The sequence below is a fragment of the Scleropages formosus genome, chromosome 17 (genome assembly GCF_900964775.1).
Source record: "Scleropages formosus chromosome 17, fSclFor1.1, whole genome shotgun sequence".
In the NCBI taxonomy this organism is placed as follows: domain Eukaryota; kingdom Metazoa; phylum Chordata; class Actinopteri; order Osteoglossiformes; family Osteoglossidae; genus Scleropages; species Scleropages formosus.
The window spans coordinates 11,920,620-11,945,813 of NC_041822.1; the positions used below are offsets into that span (position 1 = coordinate 11,920,620).

General features: G+C 39.3%; 1 protein-coding gene across 2 annotated transcripts in view; it reads left to right on the forward strand.

Moving 5' to 3' along the window:
* Window positions 1-2,832, forward strand: part of LOC108938373 (carboxyl-terminal PDZ ligand of neuronal nitric oxide synthase protein-like) — a 30,636-nt gene extending 27,804 nt beyond the window's left edge. For both annotated transcript variants that reach the window (XM_018758909.2, XM_018758910.2), the window contains exon 11: window positions 939-2,832. In XM_018758909.2, the coding sequence (XP_018614425.1) occupies window positions 939-1,371 (433 nt within the window). In that variant the 3' untranslated portion in view covers window positions 1,372-2,832. The remainder of the gene's footprint in view (window positions 1-938) is intronic.
* The last annotated feature ends 22,362 nt before the right edge of the window (window positions 2,833-25,194 follow it).

Sequence of the window (25,194 nt, forward strand, 5' to 3'; positions counted from 1 at the left end):
CTTTTTTAATCTTGTGATAAGTTTGATGGTTTCGGAGTTTGACACACTGTGTAAAGAACTAAATCAATGTGGCAGGGAACACTGTTGGAGAGACACACAAACACATCCGCTTGGACCTGCTGGTATACAGAATACTCCGTGTTGTAGACTGCCGCATCTGACCAAGAATTCCAAATAAAAAGTTAAAAAAAACCAGGGGTAAATAAGTCTGGGCTTTCCAAAATTGTGTCCTGCAGAGGCTTTTCTATTCAGAATTCCATTAGTATTGAAAAATGCAATTTGCCTGTCATAAGATCCTCTTCAATAATTTCTCCTATCCAAAGGGGAAAAAATATATATCTTTTTCTCACAGAAATTAGTCGCTTCTGGGCACTTTTTTAAAGGGACTCAAAAGAATCAGATATCAAGCCTTACTAGACTGTTCCCACTGAGATTTTTTAAGGCTTCATATTGTGTTGCATTTTTTGAAAAGACAGCATGTCACATAATGGTTAAGGAGCTGTGATTAGATATGTATAGGTTCAAGTCCCCTGTTGCTGTACCACTGGGTAAGATACTTGAAGGAGCTTGAACGGCATCATAAAAGCTCAGGTTGTAAGAGTGGTGAAGCATGACAGTTTAAAGTCATTACATCACATTCTACTTTTGTCCAAAGGTGAGTTAACAGTCTGCAACTGATCTTTCATTGTGTTTACAAACTAACTAAAATAAACTAAGTTGTAGATCACATTTTAAACCAGTGGAGTAAAAAAAAAAAAAAAAAAAAAACGTGTGATACCAAAACAAAAAAGTTTGGGAAGCAGTTCTTTTATAGTGCCCTAGTGATTTTTATGCTTAGTTTGTCCTAAATTGGCCCAGGTCATTAGACTTAAAATACATGTATTGTATGTATTGTAATAACATTTTATTATATGCAACTAACCTGATATTGTTTTTAGGTTTCAGCAGAGTGTCCCCAGGCTGAATGCCCCTCCCTCTAATGCGGGTCGTAAAAAGGTGGATAAAACACGCTTCCTTGGTCAACCGCAGCCTACATGCGACATAGATGGGGTGTCTCTCGGCCACCGGACGAGCCCTCCTCATGCTGAGCCCTGTGACACCTACTCGCTGGGTAACAGCGAAAACGAATCCTGCACCACCAGCGAGGACTCTGGTGTTCGCTGCGAGAAGTCAGCCCTCTCACCCCAACACCAGGCTGCACTCAAGGCCCAGGGCCCATGCCTGTCTGCCTCCAGCAGTTGCAGTGGCCAACAGGAAGACTCTGATGGGTACAGCCCCACCTCCATGCCTGTGCTTTCCTCCTGTCCTGCCGCAACACCCGACAGCTACGAGTGTCCATTCACTTCCTCGTCCATAGCCAGCGGTATCTGAAGAGAAGTTGCTAAGCAGGTGTCATGGCAAGATCAACAAGTTGTGTTTCTGGGACTTTTTTTTGCCTTAATATTACCCATATAGTATGTGGAATGCAATGCAAAGTGTGCTAGATTATTTCATGCAAGTAGTCTTTTTATGTACACTAGGCCTTCAACTTACAAATAAGTCAGAATGCAGCCCCGACTCGACACCAAAACATTGCAGTTTGAATCATTTATTTGACTGCTTTTTAGTCATTTAAAAGCTGCATTAAAATTAAAACTTAGTTCTGATCACCAATTTCAGAAACGCCGTACATAAGCTGTAAACACAGTAAGAAGTGTGTTGAGTGATGTCTTTCAACTCTACCGTGTTCCTGTACCTTCTAAGTTTCTGAGCAATCAGAAATACAGGACATATTCACTCCATGACAGACACATTTCAGAAAACAGAACAGGGAAAAAAATGCAACTTTAGTATAAATAAAAAACTGTCATCCTCAAAAATTCATAAATCAAATGTTTCTTACATGAGGTACCAGTGTACGTGTTTTTTTATTTATTTGTATTGAAAATTTGTGAAGTGAGAGGTTACATCCTAAACTGTGTCTGAAGGTCTATAATGTATTTCTTGCCACTGTGTCTTCTCTTACAGGTGTTACATTGTTTCTGGTTTTAGACTGATCTCTACCACCTTTACCTTTGCCAGACACTGCAGAATATGTCTCCAAAATAGGCTCCATCCAATCAATGTTGACCCTGTTTTGTAAAACGCAAGCAATACTTTGCATAACCAGTAACACTGTGTTAAGAGTTAACTGTTAACTGAACTGTTTAGCGTTAACATCATTCATAAATATTGTAGCTTTCAGGAAAATAGCATCCAGAAAATGTCAAGGTAATTCAGCTTCTATAGCAAAAGCAACAGGCTTTCTATTAGCATAAAGCATGCAAAGTAAGAAAAAATGCGGTGACATTCAAGTGGCGGTTGTACGATTGGGGCAGAGCTGTGTGCCAGTTGCAATATGAGAAAGGTAATAAAGAAAGTTACTGATTGGAGAGAGAGATAAGGTAATCTGGGATCATTAGCTTTCAGCAATGATAAATTATGGTCTTAAGCATGAACTGCGTGATAAGAAGCATAGGAGATATGTACATGGAATAAGTTATGTCAGTAAAGTCTGGGAACAGGGGTATGGTAATCTTGTGAATTTTAATTCAGTCTGATACTGTTCACATTGCAAATGAGCATCATGTATAAATTGGCTCGTTTTACTAATAAATCTGTCCCCATTTGTAATACTAACAAAACAGACATCAGTAGTTCCACTCCAAGTGTACATATTTCTATGTTGTTAGGATTCCAGAGAAGAAAATTTGTCTTTCTTTAGAAATAAAGGGACAATTAATGAGACAGAGTATAATCATGTTAAATGATGTCTAAAGGTTTTTGTTTGATCTCTTCCTCCCTTTTGCTATAAATGGCCAATTAAAGAAGTTTCTTGACTGAAGCAATAATTGAAGGCAAAAGGTTTGTGGAAAAAAATACAAACTGACAGTTCTTTCTCCCCTTGAATAGCACAATCTTCATTCCAGTCTAATTTCAGAAAATTGCCTTCTGTCAAAGGAGATTATGGTGAGACTCTTAATAGTGTTGGTGAGAGAGCGAGAGACTGTGTTCATAATGAATTTCGCATGCGGATGCTGTGTCCCCATAAACGAAGACGAGTTCCCTTCTCCCCGGTGTTGCTTCTTTCAAAATCAATTCCCAGCAGAACCAAACATCTGCTGACAAAAGTATTATTGCGCGCAGGATTAAATTGATTGTTTGCTTGAGGTGGAGGAGGACTTAGGCTTGAATGTTGGATGTGAGCTCCATTTCACACTGTCTCCAACAGCAGGTGCATTTTGGGTTGACGCTGGTGGGAGAGCTTAGCGAAAAGAGATTGGGCTTAGTAATAGGAAACATCACATCGCCTACCATAGTAAAGTATGTCAAATGTTTTTTTAGGTCAGTGGGGTACAACATCACTGAGATGGGGTTCATTGTTCCTCAGTGAGTTGACGGATTCACTCATGATCTACTCAGCTTGTTACGCAGGCAGCCTATATACATTTCTTTCAAAATAGTGGTAATCTCTTAGTCGCAGAGGTGGATTTGTTCTGGTCTGCTGTAGACAACCTGAGCCTCATAGGAGTCGTTCTGCCTGTATAAAGCCCCTCTCCCCTTCCTTTGTAGATTCACACACAGAGATACGTATCTAAATACCCATATTGTGAATGGCTCAAAATTGATCATAAACGTCTAAGGAGTTGCAAGTTACAATATATAGTACTCTGCAGTGTTAAAGCCTTAAAGACAAAGTTGCATAAATCTGTTTGTAATCTGTATGCAAATAAAATAAATTCCATGAAGGAGTATAACTGTAAATATTTTAAAGGTGCAGTGATCTATCCTTTATCTCATGAAAGGAGCTCGCTGAAGGTCATGAATGTAGTACTCCTGCCCTGGCCAATCCCCATTACTCACACAAGTCTCTCTGAACACTCAGGTCTCTACTTTAAAATTCAGCAGGAACAATAATAGCGATAAAACCTATCCAACAAAAATACTGAGTACAATTAAGGCAGCACACAGATGTTGTCCAAGTAATAACTACAGAATCCTGGACACATTGCTGCAAGCTTCGGTCAACACGGTACCTCAGCAGTAAAAGAACTTCAGTTTTTCGCTTCAACTTCAGTCATGCTCTTTTCTCAGTAAAAAAAAAAAAAAGCTTGCTTAAACATTCCATTAATTTAATTTATTTACAACATTTTAAACTACCAGTACAACTAAAAAAAACTTTTTTCAAAGTCAGCATGTGCTGTAAGATGGGATATGACTCCTTTAGAGCTCTGCATAACCACAGGAGAATGAGAAACTATTGGACATGAGTATGTATTTTGTCCTTGGCAGCAGTAGCCCCAATGTAATAAACTGAAGCTCAGTAGTTGTGCCAGTGAAGCACCGTGTCCACGAGCGCTTGCACTCTGTGAGAATCCAGCTTGATGGTGTTCAGCAATACATCAGCTATATTACATCATGCAGGGAGCCCAACATGGGGGAAGGGGGTCTTCATCTCACACTTGACAAAGATACAGGTTGTCTTCACTCACTTGTTACGTGCTTCCATCAGGCAACGAAGATGACAAGACTAGTGCAACACTGCTGGATGCTGAGCTGCGGCTGTCTTGTCACCATGAGACTCCCAATATACATTTACATATACATTTATTCATTCAGCAGATGCGTTTCTCCAAAATCACATCACATCCCAGAGAACGACACGAAGAGAAGAGATTTGGATACAGATGTCATTCTTGAGTACAGACTGCATTGCATTGACAAAAATCACTGCACTTCAATAGCTGAACACTTGTGTAGCTACCACATTTACGCACATAACAGCTTCAATCTAAGCCTGGACAAGCAATGGAGATATTAATCGGCAACTGAGAATTATGAGAACCATGACAGAGAAATTGATGACACTGGTAATTGCTGATGACTTTGCTGGGGAATTTTTCTGCCGCTGTGTAATGGGGCAGCAGGGCTGCTCAGTGGGAGGGGGAAGAATGAGCCAAGAGGCTGGTAGGAAGACTAGCAATCTGAGGGGTGTGTCTGGGTCTCACAGTCAGGCTGATCCATTAGAAAAAAGATAATGAATGTGGTAATCAGTGTCTGATTGGGTTTGACTCAAGTGATTATCTTTAAAAGGTTGTGATTGTGGAGGATATGTGGCCTCTCTTGCTACAAGTAAAACAGTGAGCAATTTGAGTTGCTGAGTGTCTCTTGTTGGATTCTCAAATTGTGCAGATTCCATTGATATGCTATCCCTTTCATAGGAGAGCAGTTACATTTTGCATTTGTTTTTTCGTTTCTTTTGCGTAGCTGATGTGCTTATGTCCTGGCTAAGCAATTTACAATGATTTGCCCATTTATACAGCAGAGAATACTTAGCGGACCACTTCAGGGCAAGTATTTTGCTCAAGGATACGATAGGAGATCCTTTTTTACAAACAGCCTAGCAGTTTAAGTGCAAAGTGTATAGGATGTCCAACTGTGTTGTGCGAAGACAAGCCCCCACCATCTCCATGTCCTTTGAGACAGGTCTGTTGACGTCAGGCTCCAGCGCACTGTCTTTACTCAGCGCCTAAAGGAGAAGATGAGCTCAGCTACAAATTGTGATGGCAATACAGCAACAGGTGTCTACAACTTTAACAGCAACAGGTGTCTACAACTTTAACAGCAACAGGTGTCTGCAGCTTTGACTCTTATGCCAAGGAAATACTGATCATTACAGCCAAAGAATAAGGGCTCACTACATATTTCTTATCTTATTTCAAAATGAAGGGATTAATTTCAATGATTTTTTTTTATACCGAAGAAAACTGTTGTCCCAACCTTCATTATCACATTTTTTTTGTTACAGAACAATCTGGGTTGGAGTAGATATAGACAAGTATCTTTGTCCAGCTTATGACTAAAAATTCAAATTTGTCCTGAAAAAGCTACTTCTACTTTCTAACTGGCTGGCTTTCTCTAACAGAATCAATTGCAAAGGCCAAAACAGAAAAAAAAAAAATCGATTTCAGCTTTAACAGCTCTCAAAATGGGCAGTTTATGGCTTTATTGTCTGGGCTTTTAGACTGCAGTGCAGTTAACTGTTAGCTACACACACATTTGTATTAATCATTATCAATAAATAATCTCAGAAAATCTTTTCATTATTTTCCTCATCATTCTTTTTTTATAACGTTCCATACATAATGAACAAAAAGATAGCTATTGTACTAAACTACAGTCATGTAGAACATGAAGAATAATGTATGGGCTGGTGTTCGAAACATTTTCTAGAGGTAAATCCCAAGTGCTGAGGGTATCAGCCCTAACTGGTTCAAGCTGGAAGTGGTGAATTGTCGGTATCCAATCTTTGCAAATGCTGCAGGCCAATAAGCCATAAATGTTTCATCGTAATTTAAACAAATTTTAACTATTACGTCTACTTTTAATAAAATACAGGGTGATCACAAAATGAAATGACTTGGCATATTTGTTCTTTTTTTCAGTATTGTTTCAATTCGTTATTCTAAGTCTATCCCCTTGGAGGGCAGCCCATGCGCCGAGGTCCAAAAGTGGCCATTTCATAAAATGCGTGGCCAGCTCAATTTAAGTGACCTATATTATTCAGTATATTTCAGATTTTTAGTTACTGTAAGAATGTGAGTCATTGTAAGATTGTTTTCGGACTCTTTATCCAGAGCACTGGTCCAGACAGGGATAGACTTTGGCATCCAGGGCATGTATCATAAAAACCAGGCCGACGGATGGAGAAAGATGTCACGCAATGGGGTTACTTAGAAGTGAAAGAGAGGTGGAAGGACCTTCTCTGGCTGTAACCCCACAGGTTTGTGGCAGATCCTTCATCCTTGGGTAAGTAACACACGTCCTTTCGCACTTACAAAATACCGCAACCCCTATTTTTGGTGAACGTAAGCGTTGTGTTTTGTAGTGTGTTATGTGTTTTATGTTAGGTGTAGGGTTTTTAATCTTTTTTAGCACACTTAGTATCTAATTGCACATTTTTTAAAATTTATAGGACTTACTGCACTTTTAAGTAGTCACCTGTAAATGACTACCTACATGTGTGGTGTGTTTGTATGAATTAATTTACTTATTGTCATTTTTTCACTTTATTTTATGTTAAGTGTAGTGTAGGTTAGTTTGCTGTGTGGGTGTTTATGTATTTGTACCATTCACCTGTTCCACTAAAATGTCAATAGGGGAGACGTGTTGTGAAAAGAAAAACACCCAAGTGCGGTAGGTAAGGTGTAGGGGTAACACCCTGGGAACAGGCCAGGGGACTGTCCCTACTGAGCAGTGGAGTTACCGGTTTTAATTATTTATGGTTTTAAGCCTTGCGGTATGTTTTTTAGTGTTTTAAAGGTTCTGTCATGCAGTCTTTATATTAGTTGGTCTTATTGATTTTTGTTGTTTTATTTTAAGGGGATGCAGTGGAGCAGCGGGCTTGGCCGGGTCCTGCTCTCTGGTGGGTCTGGGGTTCAAGTCCTGCCTGGGGTGCCTTGCACTGGACTGGCGTCCCATCCTGGGTGTGTCCCCTGCGTTGCCGGGTTAGGCTTCGATTCGCCATGACCTCGCTTGGGACCAACTGCTTCAGACAGTGTGTGTGTGTTTTATTTTAGATGTTATTATCAGCATGACAGTTTTTAGGATTTATTAATTGAATAAAAATTTTAATCATCGAAAATGATGAATGGAAAAATTTTTACCTGTCGAGTTGGACAGTGTGTGGAACCAGACACCTTTGGTGGGCTGGTATCCATTCTGAGCCATAGAAATTTAATCCATCCATCCATCCATCCATCCATTTTCTTTCCCGCTTGTCCTAGTAGAGTCGCGGTGGCAACGGGGAGAGCATAGAGGCCCAGCCGCCCCTGTCCCCCGCAACTTCCTCCAGTTCAGCCTGGGGGATCCCCAGCCGTTCCCAGGCCAACTGTGAGATGTAATCCCTCCAGCAGGTCCTGGGCCGACCTCGGGGCCTCATCCCAGGTAAATTTAATAATAATAATAATAATAATAATAATAATAATAATAATTTCTGTTCCTTTTACCCTGAGCCTGTTTCCAGTAGCTCCATGGGGGACTCTAAAGTATTTTATTAATGTTCTACTGATACTTCCGTTACTTTTACCATGTTATTATCTGTAACTTTCAGAGGAAAAACTTTGTCATGGGCAAATTTTCATGCCTTCTTTTAATTTCAGAAAAGTTATTGTAAAATCTATAGCGTTATCATTACTAAAGAGAAGCCGAAGCGACAGGTGAAACTTTAAACGTCTAGGTGTTCGCCAAGCTGGCATTCAGACTGCAAACGTTTCATCATCAGTCGAGGTAACATCATCAGTGCTCAATGTGTGTAATTGTCAAATTATTTATTCAATGAAGTGTGGGGTAAAAAAAACACTATAATTATACACAGCATATAATTTCAGTGTAATGTTCATGTTTTGCCTATGTGGGAAACTGGAATATTATGTTGAAATTAATTTATCCAGTAGTTTTAGTTTCCTGTCCAACACATTTTTTCCAGTACTCCACAAGTTGTTACAGAAGGCAGTGTAATGTAGCTATACTTAGTTTTTATTGATTTTATGTTTAACTTCGGATTTATTAATCTTAAACCTTTCTATGCTGATATTAAAATATTCCAATAAGTTATAGTTACTCTGTAAAATGTTAATATCAAAGTAATTCAAATGCATACTTTCTTTATGACTTTCATCATATGAGATTACTGGACGGATTTATCCATTCTATAAATCACATCATACCATAAGCTCCTTCCTACATAAACAGACCCACATGGTTCCCATATGAGATCACCACTGACACAACAACTTTTCAGAGCACTTTGCCAGTGAGTAAATCCAGCCAGCAGTTTCTCAACAATGTCAGCATGCAGCCTAAACCAGTCATCACACAAGGCTTTCGTCACTGAATCTTTACACTTCTGAAACTGTCAGGGGGCAACGTAAGCTCTTTGTAAAAGTGAACCACCAGAGATGATGCAGAATGCCTTTGCTTGTCACGGTCTCAGTTTCCAATTTTACATGTCACAGCCATCCTGGCATCTCTTATTTGCGTGTGCGGGGAATCAACTTTCACTTGCAGGCAAAATTAGACTCTATATGTTTCTGCCAGACTGCCGGGTGACTGTGACCAAAAATCGGCTGTCAACTTTTACCCAAATCTCCACATGGCAAGCTGTAGTAGCTTTTGCAGTTCTTCCAGACCACCATAGGAGCTGCGCAGACAATCTCAGAATTCTAACACAGACAAAAGACCTTTTCATACTGGTCGGGTGCTCAGAGAGCACTATTTTTTCACCTGTTTTACTTGCACAGGCTTGTCACTGTATAAATGTCCTTAACCGTGTTTGAAGCTGCTTGGAATTTTCAGTTTTGTTATGCTTTCTGAATGCCACATATGTAGGTGTTATTGCGATATCCTGTTTATGCTTAGTAAAGCACGACTTATAAATTACCCTTTGTGCCTTGTCTTAAGGTTTTTTTAACTTGATCAGAAGTGCTTTGTAGCAAAACATTTTTTTTTTTTTTGGATAACAGTGGCATCAAATAAAAGAGAAATGCATAAAATGACAAAATGTATCAGCTAACCGTTTTATGCTATTCCCTTCCTGTTATGTCTCCTGTAACATTACCTCATTCCAGAGCAATAAAATACTGTGTGCATTGGGCGAATCAAGTCATAAAGCTGAGTCATGTGCCGTGGTAAACTAGCAACCAAAGATTGACGTTACTAAAACCAAACCTGCATATCGGTGCAACGCATTTTTATTCAATTTAGCAGTTTGGTGTAGAGGATCCAGTGTTTATAAGTGGACAATAAATGAGGCATTTTCACCACAACTAAATGTTTTTAAGCAGAGATTTCCAAATAAAATGTTCTCCCTGGGTGTTGCTTGCAGAAACTTCTTATACTCATCTTAAGACCTCATTAGAATAAAATATAATGTGAATGAATTGCCTGGTATGTTTTGAAGCATTAATGGGTGCGATGCACCAATGGTATTTCAAGTATTTTACAAAAAACTTAATGTAGCTCAGTTTTGAACTGGATGGCAAAACTGTTGTATGTATTATTAATAACAATGTGTACACCTAGTAGGACTACATTTTTAAATGACTATATGCCATTGGTATATCATTGTGTATCTTGACTACCTTATTTTGAGATCTTCTTGTTCATCCTTAAATTCAGACTTTTTTTTTTTTAATGTTGCATGTCACTGATCTGGAATTTATTATTGAATGAATTGTTAATTGATTATTTTTAGGTGCAAAAATTACATTGATTTTACATATTGTAAAGAATTGTAGCTGGTTACTTCTTTACGAAGTCCCTAATTGGATTTCTGGCATCCCTGAAGAGAAGACTAGCCAGCCTAACAATTCTTCTTAAAGTGTACAGAACATGTCAGTAGGAAATTGATAAACTTACACTGGCTTTCACAAAATACCTTGTACATGCAAAAGGGAAAAAAAACAGCTTGTGAAATCTGCAAATGTTTCATACAAGGGTGTTAATTATTAAAGTGCCCAATCTGAAAAGATCAGTTTTGGAGCAACTGAAAAACCTCCACGGTATGGTTTGCTGCTATGGAAAAATAGAGCCATCACTGAAACCCAGGAAAAGCTGATTTTGAGGTAGTCTCGAGTCATCAGTCAACCGGAGCACTCTCACCAAAGTCTTGCACTTTCCTCACTTCTCGGAAGCAGGTAAACATTTACATTTATTAATTTTTAACAAACACTTTTCTCCAAAGCAGCTTACAATGGCTAGTCGGTAGTATTCAGCTGACACACTTGTGCAAGGTGACTTGCAGTGCTAGACACACGACGCTAAATTCCCTACAACCATTCATTCTTTTATACTGCATATCAGTCTAATAAACGCCATAATTTACACATATACACTCTAACGGCAGTTTACATTCCCCAGTTCACTTGAAACACATACCTTTGGACTGTGGAAGGAAACAAAAACACCTGGAAACAACATGCAAATGCCACACAGACTGAGCTGGGTTCCAATTCACATCCATCTACCCAGCCCAAGTGCTTCAAGGCACAGGTGCTATGCTGCTCAAGCAAAAAAAAAAAAAAAAAAAACTATGCAAAAGAATAACATCAGCAATAAAATCAAAACTATCCAGTGCTTCTACCTTAAATAGCTCCACATTTAATGTCTGTAATAAAAATAAAGTTCAAATTTTGGCCAACATTAATTTTTATATTAGGGAGTATTTAAAAATTACCACTCAGCTTAGCACCAGCAAAAAGCAAGAAAAAAGCAAATACTTCTGAATAATTTATTTTTACTTTTATTTTTTGTCATTTTCATTATTCTTTATTTGTACTAAATGACTTCCAGCATTTGATGAGTTCATGCAACTGGGTGCTTTTACTGGAGCACTTGAGATTAAGTGCATTGCTGCAGGAGTGAGGCTAGACCCTACTTTCAGCTGGTTGCTGTCTACTAAAATCTTCTGCTTCACCAGAAGAATTGTATTTGCTTCCTTCAATATATCTGGGACCTACAGACACAAAAGTTCATTTTTTCCATTTCTTGCCATCTAGCCAACATAGTTTTTGATGTGGCACAGTTTGTGGAAGATCTGCAGGTGCTGCTAGGTGCCTTTTACACCTTAGTGAAATTGTGCTCTCTTAAGTGCACTTCAGTCAGCCTGCCTTTGTGTTTCTTCAAGCCTGTCCTCTCTGCAGATTGATATTGATTCCTTTACCACAACGAACCATGACTGAACCCATACAACAGCCAACCCTCAAGAGAACTTAAGCTCATTACAATTTGTTTATTTTTTTTACCTCAAGTTACCAAAAAGGACTTGATTCTTGGGTAGTTATATGTTTGGTTATAGCTGTATGTTTTGGATATTTAAACAATTTTAAAAGCAATAGAATGTTGAAAGGGGAAAAAATTAATAATCTTTCAGATATATATTGTATAAAAAACTGATATACAAGCAATGTTAATAAATACAGTCTCATACATGGCTGCAGTTTAGCATGGCTTCAGTAGACGTCTACTTTGTTCTAGACTTGCGTAATATCCTCCCCTACCAATTATCTGTACATACTTCTCAATTTCCAAATTTTTCTTTGTGGCTTCTGTTTCAGTTTTGTGCTTCCGTATCAGACAGTATTCTATGTACATGGTCTACTCTGTCTGCTGGTGTCTTTAGGAGCTGGTCTCCTTTGCTGTCTTCAACAAAAGGTGTGCTGATGGTTCACCCTCCACCGAGAACTCTAGATGAGCGAGTCCTATTCCTGGAGGGACATTTGACTGCAGAGCAGTCCTGGCATGTCCTCCAGCAAATACAGATCTTCCGATTTTTGCAGTTATTCCATTTTGTCCATTTCTCCAACACAGCTTAAGATTATTTACCTATTTACGTAACGCAAAACTATGGTAGATTTTTCATACTTGAGGGCTCTAGGGAATTGCTAAAATAAAATCAGCTGGCAGGTCAGAATAGTGTCATAGAATGTAGTTTTTCTCTGCAGAAATTCTTCAAGAATGATTTTTTCTTCGGTGTTGTCAGGAAATCTCACAATCTTAGAATTATTTTATTTAATGACAATTGGCTGAATGACAATTATTTTTATTGTCATTCAGCCATTTATCTCTGTCATCAAAGCAAGCAAATCTAATTCTGAAGTTGAACTGGTACAGCTAGCGACAGAGCAGGTGGCTAGAATCCCAGTCTCCTCCTCTTCAGATGACTGACTTGGGTCCTTAGCAACCTTTTTCGAACAAGTAGGGCTTTGTTTTACTTTTTCTCCCATTTTGAGACCACAATGGAGAAAAAAAGTGGATCATCTTTATTATCCTTGAGTTAAGATGTCAAATTCTGCCAATTATAATAGAATTTATATTGGGGGTGAAAAATATCAAAATGATGGGTCCCTGGAGCGAAACTAAAGTTTAAGTGGCTATTTTAGAAAATGGCCACGTGACAAGTCCAAAAGTCTTCTGTATTCAGCATTTCTAAGACCCACCACTACAAATTTGTCTGACCTCGAATGCAATTTCAGAAATGCAAACATGCAACAAGAAAAATTACTGAACAAAAATTCCAACTCAACCTCTCCAAAACAGAGATTCTTCACCTCCCAGCTGGCCTGTCCTCCTGTCACGACCTATCGATCACACTGGACAACTCATTCATTTCGCCTAGCTCCTTCGCTAAGAGTCTGGGAGTAACGATTGATGCGAGTTTGTCATTCTCTCACCATATCTAAGCCACAACCCAGTCCTGCAGATACATCCTGCATAATATTTGTAGGATCCATCCCTACCTCACTACTGACTCCGCCCAACTACTTGTCCAGGCCGTGGTGACTTCCCGTCTGGACTACTGCAACTCTCTCCTGTGTGGCCTTCCTGCTAATGCCATCAGACCTCTGCAGCTTTTACAGAATGCTGCTGCACGAGTTGTGTTTGATTTGCCAAGTGCTCCCATGTATCTCCTCTACTCATTTCTCTGCACTGACTTCCTATAGCTGCCCGAATCAAGTGACAAAAGACTCCAGCTATTGTCTACAAATGCATCAATAGGACTGCTCCCAGTTATTTAGAGGATTTGATCATCTGCTACACCCCAGCCAGACCCCTTCGCTCTTCTACTTCTGCTCGCTTGGTGGTCCTGCGTACGAAAAGTAAAGCAGGGGGTTTTCGGTTCTGGCTCCGTTGCAGTGAAATGACCTTCCTCTCTCACTCAGAACTGCAGAAACTCTCTGTCTACATTCAAGAAGGGTCTGAAAACTCACCTTTTCCAGACTCCCTTTGCCCAAGATCTCTCCAGCTCATGTACGGTGGAAATGTTCATGCACCGTAACTTCATGATCATCCCCAGATATGCCTTTACACAGCCGCTACTCCGGCATTGTATGCCATTGTTTGTGTACCTTATTTAAAAAAAAAGAAAAATGCAGGAAGGTTATCAGGATTCATCTAAAATAGGTTTACTTAAGAATCACATGTCTACAGCCATGTCTCTTTCTCTTAATGTAATGCACAAATTGTATTTTTGCTGAGATGTATGTCGTTTTGGACAAAAGCATTTGCTAAATGAATAAATGTAAATGTATGTACTGCACCACATGCACTTTCATCCAGTATGCTGAAAAGCCTCACCTAATAGTCCTTTGCCTATACCTTGTATTATGTAGTCAATGCAATTTTCATAAGGTTAAAATTGCCTTCTCCTCAGCTTCTTGAGGTTTTCTGAAAACTGGACTGTGAAATGCTCCTTAATTTGATAAGTTTTACTGCATCAGTATGTCTGAGCTTACTCTGTGAACATCGGCCTTGAAATACTGAGGGCATCACTTTTGTGTTGTTAGGTAAGTGAATCCTTTCTCACCTTTAGCATGCAGGGTTTTCTTCCTTATTAAGCAGTTTATACGTATTATCCTTCAAGAACAAGCACTGAAATAATACACATTCACACAAAACATCCATGCAATTCAGGAATTCCTGATTCGGGAAGCCCAGTTTAGTTTTTCCTTTGCTGTGCAAGTCATGTATTAGCAATTTTAGTTTTTCATACAAATAAGATCATGATTCTAACACCACCACATTCTGAGTGACTGATCTGTACAGTTGCTATATTAGTGTCTTTAGTTTCATGGTGTCGGTTCCATCTCTATCTTCCTGCTCCTGCAGTCAGACATGCAGATGATCTTAAGAGCCCATGAGCTAAGCAGTGTGCGCCATACCCATAATACAGATTGTGATCTGGTCTTGATGGCTGATATCCACTTTATTAAAGAATGATGGAGATGAAAACTTAAATTTTTCAATCTGCCTGTCAGTTTGTGTGTCTGCAATGTTTTTCTCATTTAGGCTAATGCTCTTTCTCTTTATCTCATGCGATGAATGTTTAAACCTTTTATTCTTTGTGCTAACTTTTTAAAGTTAGCATGAAATCCAGGACAGAAGCATGATGCATAGAAAAAGGCAGCTGATGTTCCATGCAGTAAGTGCAACCAAGAATGAGGTGAATTGAAAAGCATGTTTCATATTGAAGGGGGGGGTGCGGTGGCACAGCGGGCTTGGCTGGGTCCTGCTTTCTGGCGGGTCTGGGGTTCGAGTCCTGCTTGGGGTACCTTATGATGGACTGGCATCCCATCCTGGGTGTGTCCTCTCCCCCTCCAGTCTTGCACCCTGTGTTGCTGAGTTAGGCTCTAGCTTGCTACTACTCTGTTCGGGATAAGCAGCTTCAGACAATGTGTGCGTGTTTCATATTGATTAACAATTAACTTAACTTAAAATGGACCTTCTCAACAACATCTGAAGCATCTGAAAGTAGCATTTAGCTTTGTTATAATTTTCTGTAATTACAATGTATATAGAATATATAATCCTTATGATCTGTATTGGGAGAAACTTCCAGGTTTCCCAAAATATTTCACTTTTCAAAAACAGATGAATCAAAGAATGGAACTGGTGTTCTGTATATGCAGTGTCATTGTCAGAATGTCATACAGTGAATCTGACTGCTATGGGCAGGTGTTTTGGGAACCAACAAACACCTGTCAACAGCAAGTTCTCTATAGAACGGAACATTGTGCCCCAGGATTTCTCAAGAAATACATTAATCAAAGTTGTGCTTATAATAAACATTTTTGATTGGTAGCCAAAAGCTTTGTATATTACGCTATTATGATGTGCATACCCTATCAAAGCCACTTTGTGTCCACTACTTATATCTCATTACGGAGATGGAGCTGATTGATTACTATAGCCTTGTTTGCCTAATTAACACTTATATGATGAAACTGAGCCAAATTTTGCACACTTTTATGGAGTTGCCATGGAAACTCCACTTAGCCTTGTGTAGGAAAATAAGAGCTTTCATTACATAAAAGTGGCTTCTTTATAGAATCCTGCATATCTGCTTCTCTTTTACATATAAAACTCTTTCAAATGTTGGTAACAGACTTTACCAGAATTATTTGTTATTTTAATAAAGAATGTATTACACTAAGACAACATTCCTTACCTAAATCCAGCCATATGAAATGAAATATCAATTTTTATAAATAGCTGCCTCTTATCTCTCTGATCTGTTGTTGACTGATGTCCTTTATTTGGCAACAGCTACTGTGTTTTGTCACAAAGGTTATTTTGCTCTACTATGTAGTGACTTAACATTTCTGTGTTAATATGAGTGCAATAAGAAGTTTTTTTACCTGAGGTAGAGAAAGGTGGCACAACAAGTAGCACTGTTGTCTCACGGTGCTTAGGTGGTGCAAGAGGGCATGGGTTCAGTCCCCACTCAGCCTGTGAGGAGTTTGCATGTTCTCCTGTGTTTGTGTGGGTTTCCTCCCAAAGACATGCTGTTCAGGTTCATCCCTAGTGTGTGAGTGACAGAGAGAGTGTGTTTCACTGATGCATGGATGAGCGACACATTGTAAGTAGTGTATCTAGCAGTGTAAATCACTGCGGTGAGTGAGGTGTGTGGGCTCATAACACTGCGTACAGTTCATTAGAAGTTGCTTTGGAGAAAAGTGTCTACTGAATAAATGAAAGGCCAACTATATATATGTAGCCATTTATGTACATGGACTGATGGACTAGCGAGATGGAAGATTAAAGGCACTCAAAGTTCACAAAGCAGTAATGCACTTTTAAAACTGAGCAACCATTAAGAATGAATTACAGGTTACGACAACTAGAGTCTAATAGCCTGAGACAGCACACTATCTAAAGCTCAAGACATGGTAGCAGAAATCACTTATGTATAAAGCTAGATGAACCTCTGAGTGGCTAATTCATGATCTTTTGCCTTTTATGGTGGTTATTGTAATACAAACTAGGATGTTCTCCAGCTCCACCTTTCACTGGATTTCTCTCTCCATCATTCTGTTGATGTAGGTCACAGCCCCTTGACAGAACCTGAGATTTCAGTCCTTTAAAGTGAGCATAAATGTCGCAGGACAATGACAGCTAACCTAGGATGGGTTTCCTTAGAATTTTATTTTGTGATCCATAATACAATGGTGAGAAAAATTCTGCTTTGTGTGTCTTGTTGACATTGATTATACGCGTCTAAGATATTTATTGAAAGCTTAAATGCAGTTAAAATAGAAGGGCTTTAGAGCTGACAAAACTGTCTTGTGTCTAATGATAATTCTCTAATGTTTTTATCCAAAAACATCTCATTAACAGTTTTCCAGTTTATGCATCTAAGATATATTCTCCAAAAGCTTTGTTTTTAATCCCTTCATGTGTTTTTCTTCATGATGGTCTCTCCCAGGTATCAAATTTGCAAACTCTTTGTCACAAGAAGTTTCTTAATGACTGTGTTACCTGACTTGCATCACTCTTCAAAACAAAAAGCATATGAGATCTACTCTGAACAAATATGAGTAAGGCTTTCATTTCTGGTGAGCATCCAAAACCAATACTTAATAAAAGATTTTTCCAGGACTAAGACTACTCCCTACTAGGGCCCTTCAGCAGTACTTTTCCTGCTGACAAATGAAAAAGACTTTTTTGTTTTCCAGTTCAAGCCATGGAAAATTGGACCTCTTTGTCTATGCTGTGTCAGATGGTTGGAAGACAAGGCCAAAACCACATGAATGTGATGGGGTGTGTGCCTCATGGTTCATTTACTCTGCTTGCAGGTGGTGACTGGGGCATCTACCTCCAAGGGAATTTTATGATTGCCAGGAAGCACAAAAATACACATAAGTCTATGTCGTCTCATTGCAGCTTGATATTCTTTATTTTAAATTTGAACAGTTTATCATTGAAAATACAGTCAATATATAAAAGAATTGAAAACAGTGTCTGTTTGCAAGATGCAGCTATTTCTCTTTTGCTGCTCTGTTGCTCTTTTAGGCATCAGCTTGATGGCACTTAACGGTAGAGAGAGACACTATATCACAGTGGTTTCACATTTCCAAAGCCTTTAATAAATAATACGTTTCATGTGAGTATATATGTGACAGATGTACTAGTTTGTGGGTCAAGAGGACACTGGTCAGGGCTTCTGGATTCACTGGCCTTTATTGTGGTACTCTGTGGCTGGGCAAGGTGTTGGTGAGAAGGGAACGAGGACACTCCCAGCCCTCTTGTCTCGCTCCAGGGCAAGACCTCCCTCATTGTAGTGTAGTCCACTGAGTGTTTGTTGATGGTAACTATGTGTATGTGTTAGGGTGGCATGGCTACCAGCATGGTAAGCAGGTGTAAGCCTTTATATGTGAGTGCTGTGTATGGTAAGTTTATTTAAGCAGTATGTGCTGTCTTCGTGCCACAGTGTAAAATGCCTAATGTTTTGAGAAATAAATGCAAAATGAAATGAAGAGAAGGAGCACTATGAACCCTACCCCTTGGGTATTTTATTCCATGAATTACTGGTGTATGGCCTTTTCTGACTCCTTGAGTCAGCCGATGTTATTGAATCTTTCACCACTCTCGTTCTGCAGTTCACCAGCATTCCATCCAGGTGTACCCTTCATTACACTCTCTCCAGTAGAGGCTCACGACTGTAACCCTGCATGAAACAAATGATGGATGGATGGATGGATGGATGGATGGATGGATGGATGGATGGACATATCTCTCCCTTCCATGGTGTAATGCCTACTTGGGGGTCCAACAGCGGTCTGTTACTCTTCACTGAAGTAATTTTCATATCGGTATCTATTCATTTAGCTATAACTAATTATGCGAGTTATGTACATTGCAGTATACTGCCTGTCCTGTATAATGTCTCTTTGATTTTTCTTTTCTTAGTACTTCAATAAGCAACATTTTAATTCATCTCTTGAAGGACTGAAAAATTCCAAACATTACTTTGTAAGGAGGTGGAGGAAAGCTTAGAATCTTGATAGACAATCTCAACTTAAATTTAGCTCAACCAGGGGCATTCGGGGGAGATGAGTATCGACAAGCAAAAGTGTTATGTTTCTGACAAGGGCTCAGTGAAGGATGTATTAATATTACATCCCTGCATGAATTTTGCATCTGGGTGAATATGAGTGAGAAAAAGGTGGAAGTCAGAAGGAGAAGCATTCAGTTCTAAATTATTAACAACATGTAGATATTTCAACTATTAAGGAGGTTAAAGTTAGAGAATTGGGCAGATTTCATAACTGATCTGAACGGAAAACCTATACAATAGGTTCATCTCGTAATGTTGTAACGGCATACAGGGTTATTCTAATTTGACTAAAAGCGGCAGTCCTAGTTACATATCGTATAATGTAAGTAAAAAGGCAACAAAGTGGTGCAAAGCACAGCTTTGTGTGTTGGTTCATGACTGTTTCTGTTCTCATCTGGGTTTGTTTCTAAACTTTGCAGCGGAGTTGCTGGCCATCTCATGCCCTCAGTAATCACAACTGCATGCTTGAAAAGAATGTTGATTAGTTTTGTGTAGACTTGCCGTATGGCATTTGTAGCAGCGCATTGTGAAATAACTGTTCTGACAAGTCACAAGTCTTAACTTCTTTCCCACAGCACCAACCCAGCCCCCCACCCCCAACGTGAGGCACTGTCCATGATGAAAAAGAGAATGAAATTTCTCTGTGATCGATCTAAAGGTCAGTGCAATCTCCCTCCCTCCGCTGCCTTGGATGCACAGCAGCACAACACCGGAAGAATCTGAAACCTGTTTAGAAAGGCCATTATGAACATTGCTTAACTCCATCCTGGTTTGTTTCACTCATTACTTTGAAGTATCCCTCCCATGTATCTTACTCACTTCACTCTACCCAAAGCCACACATTTCTGTGTTATCATCACTGCCACCACCCCATTCAATACAAGTAACTGCTCTAACACAGTCACCTACTGGATGACACGGTGGCACAGCAAGTAGCACTGCTGTCTCACAGCACATGGATGGTACAAGAGGACATAGGGTTGAGCCCCCACTCAGTCTATGTGGAGTTTGCATGTTCTGTGTAGGTTTTCTCCCACAGTCAGGTTCACCCATAGTGTGTGAGTGACAGAGAGAGTGTGTTCCAGTGATGTATGGAATGTTGACCCATTGTAAGTGGTGTATCTAGCAGTGTAAGTCACCGTGGTGAATAAGGTGTGTTGGCTGGTAACATTACATAGAGTTCATTGGAAGTCAATTTGGAGAAAGATGTCTGCTAAATAAATAAATGTACTGAATCACTGTTTTAGGTTTCTTATTGTGTGAACTGGTAGAAGGTGGGACTCCAGTTGGTCAGAAGCTCCCCAATGCCTGCCTTGTGCCAATTTGCAGATAACAGCAGCCAGCTGCCTTTAATTAAACAATTAAGACATTACATATGGTAGCTGATGTGAAACTGAGGCAGAAATAAAGAGGTAAGATGCGTGAAGAAAAGACGAAAGATTTACAGACTTTGTGGCTATGATTTGTAGGGCTTTTTCCTGGTTGTCTTTGTGCATTTTGTTCATTGTTTGTTTAGATTACCAATTCTGCCTTGGCCTTAAAAAGAAAACCTCCCTGCCTTTTCATAAAAGGCTGCTTTTGTTCAGTCCTTGCTGCCTGGTGTTGTGGTCATGTCTTTGTGGCAGTCTCCCCAGGTCATCGTAAAGGTGTTATTTTGAAGAAATGAAAATTCTTTCATTGTTCTGTATAATGCATTTCTAAGCTGATTACAAATGTTCAATGTAACCAAAGAACCATTAATGGTCCTGGATAAATTCAGACTTTGCTAACTGACAGTCAGCAAAAGTGAAATAACACTGATTTGCATTATTAGTCACTGAAATGTATAGGATGTTGTGTTACCTATAAAACAGTTATTGGTTAACAGTAATGGCTACAATTACTGAGGATGGGATGAATTTAAATGGGGGATATGTGAGGAATGATATCAGCCCCTATAACTAAAAATTAATTGTGCAATTATGGTTAGTTTGCTTTGCTCACACATTTGTCCAACAGCTCCATCCGTGGTAGGGTGATATATAGTAGAGCATTTGCACTGCATCAATTTAAGGTTAAGTTGTAAGGCCAATTCCCTACATGCACTACTTGTGACCTTAGTGTTAGGTGAACATCTATAGAAAATCAATCTATAGAAAAGTTAAATTAATCTTCTGTTGCAAAAATAACTGCCATTTAAAATTAGTTTTATGATTTTTGGATTCCTTTAACTTTTTACACTAAACCAGGGCAAAATTGTGTAAGGGTTCTAAAAATTTTCTCCTTCACTGTAAGCAATGCATTCTATATTTTTCTTATTCTGGGGGTTCCGGTTTGCACGCGATGGAGTAGGGTGGAAGTGAGGAGCTCTGCTGATACATTACATTAATATGGTCATCTGAACCTTCAAAAGTTTATTAAGTAGGGATTAAGTGTAATATAACTACCTTAAGGCTTAACATCAACATTCTGATATGAAGAAAAACCTACGGAAGGGGAACACGAAACAAATTCAAAAAACGCTAACCCCTTTCTGTATTTTTCTTGTCAGAATTACATTATACTGAAAGTGGAGACATTTTAGCACTTGATATTGCAGTGTGCTGCCGTATTCAGTGTCATCAGAATAAGAGGAAATGCCTCTTACTTTCATGCTGAGGTTTTTTGTAGAATCACAGCATCGTGTACAGTTCCACCCTTCCATTCCACAGATCACACAGAGTTAGAAGCACAGATTCTTCATATAAACAAAGTTAGGCAGGTCTGAGAGTGATTCACAGGCAGACAGGGGCGTCTGGAATTAATAACTGCTCTCTGTGAAAATGGGCCACAGCTGCAACATAGCAGACCTCTGTCTCTATAGTCACCATATATTAAAGCAAGTTTCCTCACTTGTGTACAGACAGGGGTTTCCCACATTTACCTTTATTTGTTTAGCAGATGCTTTTTTCCAAAGCGATGTACATTTCGTAGAAAATACAATTTGTGCATTACTTCAAGAGAAGAGACATAGCTGCAGATGTGACTCTTAAATACAATTTGTTTCCTTCACCATATGCACCGACATTCATCACACAAGTAGCTGCATAAAACTTTACTAGAATATCACTGATTCCTAGTCACCTTCGTAGTATTTTTTTTTTTTTCTTTGAGATGCAAACAAACATTTACGTTACATTGCAGGAGTGGCTCCTTAAAGGATCAATCCGAGCATGATCGTGAACATGTATGCCTTACCTGAACTTAATAGATGATGGGTGAAGTGAGTCTGGAAGAGATAAGTTTTAAGACCCTTTTTAAATGTGGACAGAGATTCAGCAGTTCTGAGTGAGAGGGAGAGGTCGTTCACCACAACGGAGCCAGAATCGAGAACCCCCGTGCTTTACCTTTCGTGTGTGGGACCACCAAGTGAGCAAATGTGGAAGAGCTTAGCAGTCTGGCTGGTGTGTGACATGGGTGTTTTTTGCAGAAAATATTACTTACTGAGCTATGAACTGTCCTGGACATTTTTCACAATAGTGCATGTAAGATATAGGTATGTTCACATATAGGTAAGTACAGTATTTAACTGTACTTGGGTAGTCGGGAGGTTAAAATGACTTTGCTCAAGGCTAGCTGCAAGGGAAAAAGCTTCTGAGTCTTTCAAACTGTTGAGAGGTGAATAAAATGATGTTAAAAAAGATGACCTTGAACATGATAGTCAATCTTTTCCTGAGTTTGAGAATTGCAGGTAAAGTAGGGTCAGTAACTAAAACTCCTGGCCATTGCTGACAGTTGGATGTTTCTCATATTGTCTTTTTCAACATAATTTTATTTTTGTACAGTTAAAAAGAAACTACAAGGTATTATTTATTTTGATGGAAATGAGACCTGTGATCATATTGTCTTTACTGTGGAAGACTGCTCTGGAAAATAACAGCAGAAAAAAATGAATTTTACAGCTTAATACTGAGGTGAAAAGCAATCCAGTACAGCTGAGCTTTGAAACTTGGATTTCTTACCCTCCCCATAAACCTCTTGCAACCGCAGTTGCTGTCATTCGTCGCAAAGATCCTTTCAGAGGCATTTCAACCTGTCAGGTTCTGCAAAATGTGAACATCAATTTTACTGCTCCATACCTGCCACCAAACCCTTCCATTCTGCTGGCTGGACTCCATAATGTTCTCACTTTAACTAGGTCAGACTGACCTGTCGTTTAAAAAAAATGCTCTATCCTCTTTTCATACTGTTTTCCCAACTTCTTCCTATGACAAACATTCTGGCTCAGTAGTGGGAACCTCCACAAATCACCATGGTAGACTCTTGGGTGCTCATCTGAAGTCTTGTGGCTGTTCTCTCAACCAATAGGCATATGGGCTAAACTATTGCAGATAAGGCAGGTTTAATATTCAAAAAATCTCAATCAATCTCTAGTTTCCGGAAGCACAGATCATCCTCCATCACATTTTTAATATATGTATAATAACCCTAACCCTAAATTGCTGCAATAAAATAATAGTCCCTAAGACTGTATAGTGCATATTTGCAAAGAAACTGCCCTAGAGTGCTTCACAGTACACACTCCTGAAGGAATCAGAAAACTGAAAAACACTGTCAATGAAGGGAAAAAAGAAAATATTCTCTGACTGTTTAAAAAAAAAAAAAAAAAAACAAGCAAATCTCCTGAAAGGGCATTGTTTAACCCACCTGTGTGGATGGATATCAATTGTAAGTCGGTTTCAGTAAAAGTTGTCTGAGTAATACAACGTCAATAATATCGCATGTGTTTTCATCACCCTTCGCAGTGCTTTTCTATCACACCCTTTCCAGCAAATTCCTAGAAACACTCAAGGTGTCTGTTCTGCTGCTACTTCCTCCTTACAGTGGTTGTTAATTGTTACATAACAGCATAATTATAATTTGGTACGATCTAGATGCTTTGAGAAGTGCATGAAAGATGCAGCTTTCCCACACCTACAGACCAGAGGATTTCTGATAATTTAAAGCAGCTAAAAAAAAAAGTTGCTGGAAAGTTCAATAAGGTCAATAACGTTATGTCACGTCCACACCTCAGTCAGTAGCACCTGGCTCCGATTAAACACCTGACAGTAATCGGGGTACTTGTCTTTAAAAGACACTCCTCAGCCCTTTCTTGCTTGCAGAATCTCATAGAGACAACAGTCCCTTCAGCACTGACAGCAGCTCCAGGTCCCCTTTGTCCTTGAAACCTGTTCTTTGTTCCCTGGCTCTTGACCACTCGCCACGCTTCTCGACTTCATCCACAGATCTTCACTTTCACCCGTTTCGTCAACCGACCGACCATTTGCCTGTCCCCAACAACAAGAACAAGTCTATTCCTTTGGTTTTGAAAGAATAATCCTGCACTTGGGTCCTACCTTCCCCATGTCCTCTGCTCCACATGACCCATTAAGAATAATTGTTCCCTTCTTTGAAATGCAGTGCCTTCAACGTCTTAGCTTTAAGTCCGGCTCAGAGGAATACAATCTTCTGTTTTCAGTCAGGCTAAAGTTCTCATGGTACTGACTTTCAATAAAGTACCATCTACATAACCTCTACATTACATCTACATTACAATACCATCTGTCTGTTTTTAAAAAAAAGACTAACAGTAGACTGGCATTCAGTTACAGCAAATCAATCTTATTTAAATGTTGATTTGATGTTATGTCAACCGCAATGACAATCAAAATCATATCATCAGGCTTTAAAGTTTGAAATGTCTGGAGCATCGCAGGATCCTTCAGAGTCACAGCAGACCATCAAGATCTTGCCAGGAGAATTTACACAGCAGTGTCCTGTCAGAGGAGATGTGATGTAGGCCATCTGGAAGCCAGTGTTTCTTTCACCCTCCTCTGCACTTGCTTCCAGCGGTGCCCCCCAGGAGACTTCACTAGCTTGTACCACAGGTGTATGAGGTAAGGATTGCTAATTTTCTCCTACCACTGCAAGATACATGATTTCCTTACAGTATAAAGTTATTTTCCTGTGCACTACAACACTACAATATGGTCCTTTAATTTACATATGGAATCGTTGTTACTTCTTGTTACCTTGTTATTTATTTCTGTGGTTATCTGTTAATTTTCAGGCCTCAGAACATCACACACATTTGCTTCTTTCCTGTTATGAACCGTGTAGGGCAGTTGGTAGTGTGGTGGTTAGCGCTGTTCCATTCGGACCCAATAGTTGCAGGTTTGATCCCCACCTCTGAGCAAGGTACTCACTCTAAAATTACTCCAGTAACATTACCCAGCTGTACGAATGGGTAAATAATTGCAGGTAGACTAAGATTGTAAGTTGTT